At 39.5% G+C, this 13,667-nt stretch overlaps 1 protein-coding gene across 1 annotated transcript in view; it reads right to left on the reverse strand.

The window, feature by feature from the left end:
* Positions 1-454: 454 nt before the first annotated feature.
* ngfra (nerve growth factor receptor a (TNFR superfamily, member 16)) overlaps positions 455-13,667 on the reverse strand; it is a 30,886-nt gene continuing 17,673 nt past the window's right edge. Inside the window, exons 4-6 of the mRNA XM_080905940.1 lie at positions 11,804-12,044; positions 10,020-10,231; positions 455-4,663 (exon numbers count right to left, since the gene is read on the reverse strand). Coding sequence (XP_080762066.1) covers positions 4,611-4,663; positions 10,020-10,231; positions 11,804-12,044 — 506 coding nt within the window. The 3' untranslated portion in view covers positions 455-4,610. The remainder of the gene's footprint in view (positions 4,664-10,019; positions 10,232-11,803; positions 12,045-13,667) is intronic.

The raw sequence follows: 13,667 nt of genomic DNA on the forward strand, positions 1-13,667 counted from the left end.
TTTAAGTGATTTTTTTTAACCCTTTATTAATCTAACCAGCAAGTTTGGACTGTGGGGGGATGGAAACCCACATAGACACATCTAAACTTCGCACAGAAGTACCCCAACGTAGCATCACTCAAAACCTTCTTGCCATCAAGGAACAGTGCTAACCACTACACTGCTATTCCACGTACTCCTGGTTTTCACGGATTTTGATATGAAACCAAGAAAATACAAGCCATGCATAAAAAAAACACTTTAAATGGGCAAAGGAAAGAGGAAATCATTTCAGGATATTAAAGTAAATGATGTACATGTCATGCAGTCAGTTATGAAACTTAAACTGAAGGATGATTTCAGAGAGTGGATTCATTAGCATAAATCCTTAATGAACTGCTTCAAGTTTATTAAAAACCTGCAAGCTGCAGTGTTTTTGGGGGGGTGGACCTCAAAGTCTACCGATTCAAACGTCACTGGAAATGGAAATGTACAACGAAAACAGCCTAAAAATATCTCCGAGCCTGAAATGATCTGCAATTCATAAACTATTAAGACGCAGCGTTCTACCAGACAATAAAAGCATTTGCAAGCAGGCAATAATATATGCCAAACCGGATTATTAAGTCCATACTTTCACCCATCTACAACTGTTGCATAATTTTTCATGTTTTTAAGGTGATGACAAAAAGTTATTACACTGAAATTAAATGTGGCAATTGTTCATTTTATTTTAATATCTTAATGCTTAAACACTGAAGCTTTATTAGTTTTCCTCCTTGTATTCTTTGAGCTACTCTAAGCTAATCAACAGCTGGCACAGGTTTCATATTTGCAAAACACATCGCTTTTTAGCAAGCAGGTTTGCCAAGATCTCAAGCTCTTCCTTTAACCAATAATATTAACACCATATTTATCAATTCGTGTGAATATAATCAATCTCAGTGTAGCTACAAAGACAGAGTAGACAAATAATGCAATGACATCTGTTTATTTTAATATGGATGTCCATTACACTTGCACATATTTTTGTTTTTATACATTTTCTAGGGTATTTTTCTGTATTGTATCAACGCTAAGAAATTCACATTTACATAATGCATTTTACATTAGTAGGTTACTGCAGATGACATTCAGCTTTACTGGGACCAAGTCCTGATCTATCTGTATCAAGTAATAATATCACAGAGTATCACAGTGAACCTCCCCATAGACTTCATTTTACTGTAGATTACATATCTTGTTGCCTCTGTGATGGAGGTATGTGATAAAACTTACTGTACATGCAAAAAATCAGTACCGTAGAGCTGATTTCTATTGACAAATAGTATGTGTGAGCTTAAGAGTAGAAGTCCTGGGTGCCATGTTTATGCAATGCTACATGACCCTGTTAGTTGCCAGTATTTATAGCATGTTAACATATAGTATGTGTTCACTGGCAACCTATTTGTACTGTAAGTCTCTTTACACTGGTGCCAAGTTTATACAGTTTGCTTGCGTCTCCAAGGTTCATCTATAGTGCTGACTTCGATTTACTAGAAACCTTCATTAGCTCTGAAAATATTTTTAAAAATACACAAAAAACACAAAATAAGTGGAAAACTGCAAAAGAAAACTAGCCATACATCTGAACTCAAAGATACTGGACACTGTACACAGGCACTTGAACTGTGGTACACTCTTTGAGTGCATTCATATTATGTCTAATAAGTGCTACAAAATAACATCAGTTAGAAAAAATACGGATTCCAAAAGTGTAATATTGTTCATTCATACAAACAAACAGGAAAATGTAAAGACAAAAAAGAAAAATCAATTTACAACAAAAACTTAGGGCTACTCAAACCTTATCCTTGAATTGGTCTTGCATATATTTCTGTTTATATTCAGGTTGTAGATTCCTACAGTGTGTCTCACTTTACAAGCTGTTAGAGTAACACAGAATAAGTCAGTTCAGGGTATATGAGTTCAATGGTGGAGGGCTGATTGGGCCTCAGGGGGATGCAGTCGTGGAGTAAGGGCTTTTTTTTTACTTTCCTGTTAAGTCAACACTCTGGTCGCTCATACTGTAGCAGAGTCTGCTTTAATGTCACTGCCAGAGCTAGGATCGGGATGACTCATACCGGCTCTTACAATAGAGGAGTGAATCATACACTGTCTGTATGTGTGTGTGGTCACATGTCCGCACCGCATCAGCTGAGGAGGTGTGAGCAAAGGACAGCAGAGTTTTATTTGCTTCCATTCATTATGCTGCAGTGATTCATGGATCACAAGTGAAGAGAAAGTTTAATTGTCTTGAGCTGTTGGTGACCAGGTGATTGATGCATGTGGGATATAATGACTCACTTTCTCTGTCTTCTTCTCACTGTGTGACATTTCCTATCTGGTGGTCATTAAATTCGACAAGTTCTGCTAACAAGTAAACACATCCACTTGTCCATAGGTAATGGTATAACAAATAATCCCCGTTTAAAAGCCATGTGTCATCTCTTACATGTGAGGTTTCGTATGAAGCTAGGTGAAGTGATGTGTTTATTAGGGAACTTGGTACAGGTAGGTGAATTTTGTACCTTTGACCAGAGCTAACCATTTCCCCCGTTTTGTAGTATTAATTCTAAGCTAAGCTAACCGGCCTCAGAGAGCATCATATTGAATGTTCAGATCTGACATTAGCAACAATCTTCTCATCAAAATATTCGTGAAAAAAGCAATCAAACTATTCTTCTAAATGATTCTGTTTCTAGATCCTGAATCTATATCAACCCGTGTCTTTCTAGCTACTTTACTTGTCTACTTAGCAGGTCTATTACACAACTTACAGATGATTCACACTAATTTTCTGAAGATCTCTTTATCATTTTATCCACACCACATTAAGAGGGACCCTGAGATGATACGTGCCCCTGAAGGAATGAATGCTAAAGCAATGCAGGTGAGCTCAGCTACAATCTTTTGCAAGGTATCTATGTCAATTGCTTTTACAGCTACGTTAGGCAACAGGAGGGGGGCAGCATAAAAGTGGTCCTCCATGATAAAAGGTGTCACCCAGCTTTAGATGTGAGCCTGGACTAAGTGCTTTTATATCACCAGCCAATGTAGTAAATGTCAGCAGCCTCAGAGTGGGATAAAGGATTTGTAATGTGGCGTTGAGGCTTCAGCGAGGGCGTAGTCACCCCTCTGTTGTCCACAGCATTAATCCCAATGAGAGTGGAGCAGAGGGTAAATGAAGCTGAAACCCTGAGGTAATTACTACCTGCCTGTCAGGATGTCTCTCTAATGGGTCCCGTGTTGATGTGAGTGCCAGCATTAGCACCTCCACACTGTTTATCAGACTCAGACAAAGCTGCATGAAAGACTGCAAGAGTGAGAATGTGAAGATGTAGTTGCTTGTGCAGATTATGAAATGAAAGTGTGCCTCTGAGGGTTGTCCCAATTTTCCACTCAGTAAGCGTAAATTGTTATAGATGGGATTCCTTGTTGCTGATTTTGTGTCCCAGATTCATTTAAACATCAGTTTAATGAGCACTGATGACGTAGTTTGTTGCTCATTAGACGGCTTCCCCTTCCCATCAGGCATGTTAACTCATTGCAATGAGTCAGCAGAGCTCCACAATGCAGAGACGTTCCCTCTCATGTTGCACATCCAGGCTCCACGGAGGAGTGTGGAGGACCACTGCTGAATCAGCCATATAGCTCAAGCCACAAAATTAAAGTACCGCACCATAAACAGAAGATATACATTTGCGTATGTTGAATTAAAAGCGTGAAATTACCGAAACACAATCCTTTTTAGGTGCCGTAACGGAGGTTAGTTTGTGAGAGAAAGTCAGGAAGAAGCATCTCACTGAGGCAAAAACAAAACAAAACAGTTAACCTCTTTTTCCAAATATGAGTCACTCGCATCAGTCGGCGTAGCCAATCTCAAACAATGACGCAGACTTTTTATAAGACAACATGACATGAAACGCATCTGTGGTTAAATGATACAAGAGAAAGAAATTTCAGAAGAAGTTGGGAGTGACTCACGGCTCCCCTGTTGCTTTTCGTATCGCTGATGACAGTGGGGGTCTAATAGAGTGAATCTCGTGGAGAGAGGCAGAGGATTATCCAAGAGTGGGACGCCACAGAGCAAGATGTGAGACGGACAAGCTCCCTTTGTCTCTTCGATGCTCATGAAAAAAGAGGGAATATAATGAAGTGTCTTTCTACCTATTTACCTATCAGGCATAGATGTTTCATTGCAAGTGATCATAAAATTTAAAGGTAAATGAAAAGCTTTGAGATGGATAGGAGGTTCTAAACTGGCAGCTAGTGAGAATTATGTCATGTCATACTGGAATAGTCAGGTAATACAAGATGCACTGGCAAATATCTACCTATCTGTGTAACACGGGTTCAGATTTTGGTTGATATTGCCAAAGAGATTGTGTCCAGGCACACTGTATGTGCATGGAGGAAGAGTCAGCGTGTGGCCCAAAGGTGCTGGGAGGTCCTTATCAGTCGAAATGTCGCTCTGTGGCAACTTCAGATATAAATCAGAGTCAGTTTTTACATTCTGTGGCCGCCTGTCTTCCTTTTGGTCCACTGTTTAAGTCCCCACTGTCTTCTCCTTGTCTTGGGCCTCCGTCTCCTCAGACTTCAGGGGGAGGCGAGTCAGGCTGGGGACCCCCATCCACCCTAACCACTGCAGAAAAAGATAAGATATATGTCAGGCTGTGAAAAGAAGACACTGGTGGGGTTTTTTTAGTTGTAGAGCTCTTCTTTTATTATCTTGAAATTTCACTCATACCAACACAGTTTCTTGTGTCTCGCACTGGAAAGATCCTTGTTCTATTTTCTTCAAAAAGTTTCTTAATCACGAGGAAATGTTTCTAATCACCCGAATGTTATAACTATCCATTCACCAAAAAATAAACTACTTACTATAAGTCATGTAAAACCTCTAAAACTCTGGATAATCACACACTACCCTGTAGAGGGCCCTATGGTGTCATCCACTCATTCAAGCTTGTTAAACTGGATCATTAGCTCCATGAGGATGGGAAACAAAGCTGATTGAGGGAAACCATGGAAACACCTTGGGAATGAAGACTTGTGAAAGTGAACTACAGTACAACACAGTTTGAAGAAGGGACTACCTATAGTGTCACTCTCCTCCTACAAAATCCTTTTCCAAACATCATACTGCACTAAGAGCACTAAGATCGCTACACCCAGTTTTTCTGCTTCCTTTCTCCATCTACTCTGATTATGTCCAGCGGCAGTCCAAAGCACTCGTCTCTTCCTTCTGCTTAAACAGACACTCTACAGGCATCCTCAGTGACACAGAGCAGAAAGACTCTGACACTGGCCAGTGCCCAGCCATCTGTATCACGCACAAGTTCATGCACACAGACACACAGTGGCTTGCACCTGCACTTCTGCTTCAGTCCAACTGTTTCTGAACTGGCAATGCACCTCATTTCAGAGGCAGCATTGATAATAATAGCCACATGGCTGTTTTATAAAGTCCGACCTCATTCCGAGAATCAATACAAACTGTCTTTCACTGAACCAGTTCAATCAGGTCTACTCTGAAACATGAACTCCCCATCAGAGCGAAGCCTTGTTACAGACTCTTTTTTTTCCCAATCAGAACATTCAGGGAATCCTGATTGGATCCAAAGCCACTGTTAAGCTTTGAAATTTGCCAATTGTGATTGTGATTTGTGGTTTCATGATTGTCACAAGAACTCAAAGGAAAAGTTTAAGAGTCAGTGTTTTACTATGTTCACATATATATCTGTTTTTCTTTTGATAGTTTACTATCAAATAGCACTACTTATATTCATTTCAGAACTCATTTTATTCCATTTAAATCCATTTTCATTTTTAGGGCACTTAAAAGGATACTACATATTTTTGTGTTTACTTGATTAACTAAACCCTGCATGAACACAGTCTTTTCTTCCTAAATTATAAACCTATTTGCTAAATTTGCCTGGTCCCTCTTTTTTGTATTTTTATTTGTCATCAGGCATTTGTGATAGCATGTACCAAGCTGATGAATCTCCATAGTCTTTTTTTTTATATCAATTATCTGCTTATGCACTTGTGTCATGGGGCAAGATATTTGTACCCCAATTGTGCATTTGCACAATGCCAACAACAGCACATGGTGGGAGCAATAGAGTGAACTCGTTTGCCAAAATACAACCTTGAACCTTAAGCTAGGCTCTGATCATAATTTAGATTTTTATAGTTTTTTGTTTTTTTTTTTATGTATCTGACTTTGTAAAGAATCACTGGTTTACAGAGCAGCAAGTCTTGCACCAGATGCCTGTTCTCTACACTGGAAGCCCCAGCTGGTGGTTGTCCCCAGAGGCTAATTCAAAAAACTAGTCACCAGGTTCCCAGCACTTCAGAAATTTGCTTCTACATCCTGGGATAAAAAGGGAAGCTGAATATTAGTCAGGACATTAGAGGGTGAATATTTAATTTAGTTGTGAACTTATTTCCGAGACCTAATTGCTCCTTGATTGTGGATTTGACAAAAACAGATGAAATAATAAGACTCTGGCTTTGGGGGAAAAAACAGCCTAAATCCTTGTTGATACCATCAAGTGTGTTGATTTGTTAAACCAACATCTTCAGGGTAATCAAACCACTTAACCAATTATTAAAGTAGTTTAGAATAATTTAATCAGTTAGTCGACTCATTGCAGCTCTACTGTGCACCAAATACATACTTATTTCACGCGGGGTGTCTGCTGCCTACTTCTATGCTCATTATTCAGATAACAACAGCAGTGAGAATACTTCCACCCAGAGAAGTTTTTGCAAACTTGCTAATGTGGGAGGATGACAACCAGTTATGAGTCATCCCTCTTGTACTGCAGAAATTGCATTAGTGATTTGTAACATGACTCAGCTGCATTATTACTGTAACTTTCAGCTGTATAATGTTACAGAGTAAAGAATGTACTGCTGAGATTCTTCAGGTACCGTGGGCTCTCAAACGCAATCCCACATGTAAACCCCATGATGGAGGTGGACTGTAGTGATGCAATAAAGACTGTCGTCCCTCTGCGTTTTCAGCAAACCTTCTGTCAGTGGCTTTCATAGGAAGATTAAGCAGCATAAATCTGGGACTGTACATTTGCTACAGTGTTATTTTAGGTCAGTTTTGACACTAAAATTTCTAACCTTTCATCATCAGGTCTTTTGTTTTTTCCAATGACTCTGACAATCCTTTAAATATTTTTTGACTGACACCTGCTTTGACTCAGTTTGTTGGGCAATGAGGTCTCGTTTAAATTTTAAACACATACAATCTGCACAATTCATAGGGGGAAGCAGGCAGTAAGCGAGGGAGAGTTCAAGGAGGGGTGCTGCACAGATGAGATGGTTCTTTTCAATTCAGATGAGCAGACAGAAATGAGGCTGAGGACCCTTCATCTTGGAGGTCTCACCCCTCACCAGTGAATCATGCAGGGAATACCCTCATTGAGTGTGTCAGTCAAAGCGAGGGGACATTTTCAGTGCTCGGTTTCTGGTTTTAAAAGCCTCTTTGACTTGTTTTGACTGAAGCTGTTCCCATTACTTTAGCTACCAGTTAACTATGGTTCAGTGGAAACAGGAAACCCCCTGCGATTATCATGGATTTATGGCGCATATTCTCACTCCTTTGCTTTTTTTACAGTCCCAGTTGGTTGTGTAAGAGCACACAACCCCCTGCACAAGCACATTTGCTGCCTTTTTAATGGCTTCCGCACCGACAGACGGTGGTAATACCAATTAGCACGTGCTAAACACTGATACTACATCAGATTTGGAGCCCAGGCCTGGATCCCATCTCGTAACACCTGCTAATGAGCCAGTCCGTTAAAGAGGTGACAGTGTTAAGCAGGCAGTCATCCTCTCAATGAACCAATGCCAAACTTTGCCTCCAAAAGAAATTCCTTTCTTTTCTTTGACATACAGCGGGCTTCACATTTGTTGAGTGGAAGAATGAAAAGAGGTACTCAAACAAAACACAAGAACAAAATGAGCTTTTTCCAGGCCTCATTAGAATGTAATGGGTATCCTAGACCAGACACAGTGGTTCGGATTGTAGAAGCAAGGATTTGTCAGTTGTTTGTCTTCGCATACTATTATCCTTATTATAACAATTTCTTAATCTTTACACAATATGCTTTGGAAGGGAAAAATAAAACCCTGAGAAAGAACAGGACAAGCGAGAACAACTGAAAACAAGATCACGAGTGAACTTAAGACCTCTTCAGTAGAGGAAAAAACTCAGTCTTATATGTATAAATCAAATAAAAAAGCTGGTTTCATTTTGTAAGTGCTATTTGAGAATTGAAGGACGATGGATGGCTCAGTGTTGTGCAGAGGCCACTTCACATTCCTGGAGCACTTACTTTTATCCTCCAAGGCTCTTTTTTTCCAGACATTCAGTGACAATTCTCACCGAGCCTCATTCTTCGCGTTTATATATTCAGTGCTATGCAGCGAATGAAATCACCTGATCTTATATTGATTTAAAAGGAGAATTAGATGGTCATAAAAGACTGGTATAATTTGAGATAACTGGGCTCAAATATAGTAATAATTCAATGTTTGCATTTATATTTCTTGTACTGGTTAAGGGATGATACTGGCATTTTGGGGGGGGGTAGCTATTGTGATCAAATCCCTCTAACATATTGATCCTGTAAAACATTGTCTTTACATCCAAAGCTTGATAATGAATTTGCTAAAAAGTACTGCTGTTCCCAACAATCCAAAACACATTTCAACATACACATTAATGCTGCTTTAACATATATAAATCTGCAAGTTAGTCCCCAAAATGCACAGATTTTTCCTGATCCAGTAACATTCCCTACAATCTAAAGTTCCCAGCTAATTTTGAAAATGTCACAGCTCTTTATTTAAAACAAACAAAAAATTTTAACAATATTTATGCCTTTAGTAGGAAGCACAGAAATTCTGGCTTGCAGACAAAAATGGCAAAGCACTAGAAAAAAAATGTATACTCGGAGTTATCTTAATATATCTATATTAACAGTAATGGCAGATATCTCAGACAAACAAAAACACACACACAAAAAAGTTCATCTCTGCGTTTCTCCATCTTAATGCACTGCATTACAAGAAGTAAATTAAGGACATGGTAAATTGCTTTATAATAGATTAGTAAAGTGCATAATGTTGGTTCTAAGCCAGACATCATTTATTGAGTTCATCTTCCAAACAAACCTTTTAGATGTTGTCTGGCTTTCATGTCTGCATTGCACAATCTGTCCTAAAGACCTACACCAGAAACACTTCCCAAGTCCCCAGAGACAAATATATGGAGGAGTAGTGGTAAAGTCAAATACAGATCATACATATACAGTTACATACCCAGTCTATACATTCCTCCAATGTACTGACTGAGATGGAATCTGTGTCAAAATTCTGTCAACACTGAAATTTTTCACCTTGTTTTGACGGCAGGTTTCCTACAGAGCCGTAGTCTGTGCATTCCTTGAGTCTAATGCATCGTGAATACCTGTAAGACTTGGCCTCACCTACCTGCCTTTGGCAGCTAAATGTAGATTTTAGTCCCGCTGTTAGGTGATATACTGCTTTTGATCTCAATCCCGCAGAAATGTGTCTTCCCTCTGAGAGAAAAGCTTGCACAATGCTCAAAAAACACCACTACACACATTGATAAAATCTCAGTAGAATATCTTGATTTAATCGAGGTAGACTTTCCTTGGCACCGAAAGTAATACCACGTGAAGGAAAAATGTATTTAGTCTGGGATGAGTCTAAGTTTCTGTGATGAGAGGCCAGGTTTTCATGGAGCGAAGCACCTTAGCTCCCATCAGGCTTATCATTTTATTAGAACACGGTCACGCAATTTCCACTTTATGCTTTCATGGAACTGGGAAATTGATTTGCAATAAGCAAGAGAGGACAGAAAGATGAAAGATAAAGCATTTTGGATATTTAAATACCCATTTATCAAACGGAAAGACTGAAAAGCTGGGATTAGGGTTTGAGCCTACCTATCTGTTCCTGTGTATGAGAGTGCGAAGGCTGAGGCTGGACTTCAGCCTGGGCCTGCTGCTGTTGCTGCTGCTGCTGCTCCTGCAGACTCTGACTGTCCACTGAGATCCCGCTGTCACTGTGCAACTTCTCTCCTTCCGGCGTCACCATCTGGTTGTTTGTAGCTCCACGGTTATTAGCTGCCTGTTTGTTCTGTTTGCAGCTATTCCACCTGTGGAAAAGTAGCACATCAGATAAGATCCAGTGCGATAAAGATACAGTCATGGTTTTAAACTAAAACAAATCTTCTTTCATTAAAGTATTACTTTTCTTTGGCTTTTTTTAAGCATTTCTAAAACCAGAAACACAAAAACAAAACTATTGAATGTACAAAATTATAAGTGATGATTCAGTTGCAATGATGAAAGTTGCAACAACATTACTTATTATGCTGAAAGAACTACGACAATGCTAGAACCCTAAAAATATCACCCGAAGATCCCAGCTGCTCTGCCCACTTTACTGGATATATTAGCTAAACACATTTAGTATTTAAGATCATTCTAAATCAAAAACCTTAAAATGACAAATTAGTAAACTATATTTCATATTTTACATCATCCTCAGAATTAATGGACTAACTAGCTCCACAGTCCTATACAAAAAGAATATTTCCATTTCCATCTATTTCTGTTTCTTATTTGTGAATTACACAAAGATTTTGCCACAAACATTTAGTGTGATCGACATTATAAAGTCCAGATGGAGACAGCATTTTAAATCAGTTCGTTGCAATGCATTAGTTAGCTAACTAGCTACAGCTTCTAACACCTTATAGATATCCATTCACAGCTGTCGCTTCCACTTTCAAATTCAACAGCCAGCTGCTAGAATGGAGTAACTTTCACTTGTATTTCTTCAGAAAATGCTATGGGTCATCATTATCACTGTAAACTGCATAGTTATATTTTGTACTAGAATCTTAGAAAGCAGAATTATAATTAGTGTTATGAATACAACTACAAGAAAAAGAAACACTAAATAAAATAAATATACAAAATACTATAAAAAAGAAATACAACAAAGTGTTCTTCTTGTAGAAGATAAAGTAATGTGAATCAGTAATTTAAATATTCATGAGGTATTTAGTGGTACAGTACAGTAAACACCTCTTCTTATAAAATACTGGGTGTTAAAGAAATTCATGTAATTTACAGTCTGTCTATGCATGTCAACAAGTACATGAGGTTATTAACCAGATGTGTGCGTGACTGTGCTGATAAATCTGGCACTCAAATTTCCTCTGGTCGGCACTTTTCAAACAATCAATGCCCTTAATGAGCTTGTTTACTTGCTTCAAATGTGTTATAGCCTGGGTTTGTATCTGTCTGTCTGAGTGCTTGCATGTGTGGTTGCACGTCCTAACTAACGTGTGTGTGTGTGCGTGTGTGTGTGTGTGCGCACGTGTGTGTGTGTGTGTGTGTGAGAGAGAGAGAGCAAAAGAGAGACAGCTCTCTGAAGTATTAAGAACTGAGTTTGGGGTTTTTTTGTTATGGTGTGTTTTAGCACAAATGGCTTAAAGCCTCTTCAACCACAACTGGAATTAATATTCGACCAGCCACCTTACTACTACTTTTCAACCAGATGTTGCCTGGGGCAGATGTCGCTCCAAGCAACATCCAGACCACCATCGTTGTTCACTCATTCTACACCAGGCAATATTTTTGAATAAGTTGTAAAACCCAAATGAGCCAATATCCTTGACCATAGAGTTGCTTTTAATTATTTCTCTTCACAAACTGACCTCCTAAAGATGAGATAAGCGGCAAGACCCACCACCATGGCAGCCAGGATAGAGCAGTAGATAGGTATGAGGTTTTCATTGAGGCCGTGACCGAGGAAGCGAGGAGAACCAGCGCTGGACGTAGTCGTTTCTCCTCCTGGCAGTGGGCTGTAGGAGGCATCAGGAAGGAAGGGATCAGGGAGGGAGGATGAAGATATATCCAAATCGGAGGTAGGAATGACATCGGTAGGTAAACTAGGATCTATAAGGAAGAAAACAGAGAGACAGGAGCATTTATGAGACAGGAAACATGTTATTTAAACTGCTTATATACAGCTATAGAAATAGAGCACAATTAAATTCTGTCCACATTGCAGGCGAAAAAAATATTTATTTCTGTCTCTGACTGTGTACTGCATGGAAGCTCCAAATTACCATGGCATTCATGTCCGTGATGAATGTAGGTAAACTTTTCACTAGAACTGCCCTTTTGTTTTAAGTTGGTTCCACTGCATCATTGCTGACAGGATTTTCAGAAGTTAACATGATGCACTCTGAGCTCAATATTTTGAGGAGGCTGTGCCAGTGGCAGCATGGAGACTTTTACCAGCTTTCTGTACAGCGTTCACCATTTTAGTTTCACAGCAACACCACTTGTTGTTGCTATATATAGTTTATCATAAACCAAAGCACTGGAAAATTTTGCCCTGCTTGTAATGTTAAGGGGAGTACTGTATGAAAACTTCTGGGAAAATCTTTTTATTCATCCATTACTGTCTAAAAAAGGAAAAATCCAAACATTACAAAAATAGAGATAAGTTCTCTGAGAACCAAGAAGTCATAGAAGTATATAGTATAATATACATATAAACTTTATTCACTTCCTGTGTATAAATCAACACCTTAATGTATTAATTTCATTGTATATTCCCGTGCATATACCATAATCAAACAAGTCACCAAGTCCCCAAGCAGATGTCTGGCGTGCTGCACTCATGTAGCAGCTGTTTCTGATAGACAGATGGGTTCTTCCTGAGTTGCTCTGTGCAGAAAGAAGGAATGCTCTTTAACTAAGGGGGTAAATATCCACCACCCACTACACACTCAGCTTTCCCCACACCAAGTTTGGGCCTTACATGCCAGGTCTCCCCTCGCCACATCTCCATCTGTGTGATCTTTGCGCACTGCACAACATTGAGGCCATATGGTTTCTAGCTGAACAAAGTCTGGGGTTTTAGCGAGGTCATCATATTGAGTTTAGCCTTTGTTGAGGCCAGAGAAGCGAGAAGAGCACTGTGCTACTGGACGGGTCTGGTTTCTATCATAGCTATGTCTGTAAAGAAGTAATTTTCATAAATTGTCCTATTTCCTCTTTCGTTGTGAGCTCCATTAATTATTTCAATGTAATTTTCCATTTTGCAGCAGCTCCATGGCATTGCTTCTTCTGAAAAAACAATGCATCCATCATATCTCTCCAACACTCCTGTCATATTATGCATTTGTTTTGAAAAGTTCTGCAAGTTAGATGACAGAAAAGCTCTGCAGAGAAGGTTACAGATTATGCCTTCTGTCAAAGTGTGGTCGAGCAGGCCAAGTAAGAGGTCTGTCCAGGCAAATCTAAGACCCCTCTGAGCACAACAGCAGAGTGGGGACGGAGTTGTGCAGCCTGGTTCAGATCTGAGCCAGTAATTCCCACCAGAACCTCAGGCTGCGCCTCATTAGCTTTGTCTTGCACTTGCAGGATTAACCCTGTGGAGACTCCTGGGGTTTCCTTCATGGCCAAACACCGGGACACTCAATCCGAAATACTTTCGGTGTCCCCTCTTTACAGATGTTATGATTTTTTTAGGGCTGCTATCTGGTTTCCACGTATTATATTTCTGTG

This window comes from Rhamphochromis sp. 'chilingali' (assembly GCF_963969265.1).
Source record: "Rhamphochromis sp. 'chilingali' genome assembly, chromosome: 15".
Lineage (NCBI taxonomy): Eukaryota > Metazoa > Chordata > Actinopteri > Cichliformes > Cichlidae > Rhamphochromis > Rhamphochromis sp. 'chilingali'.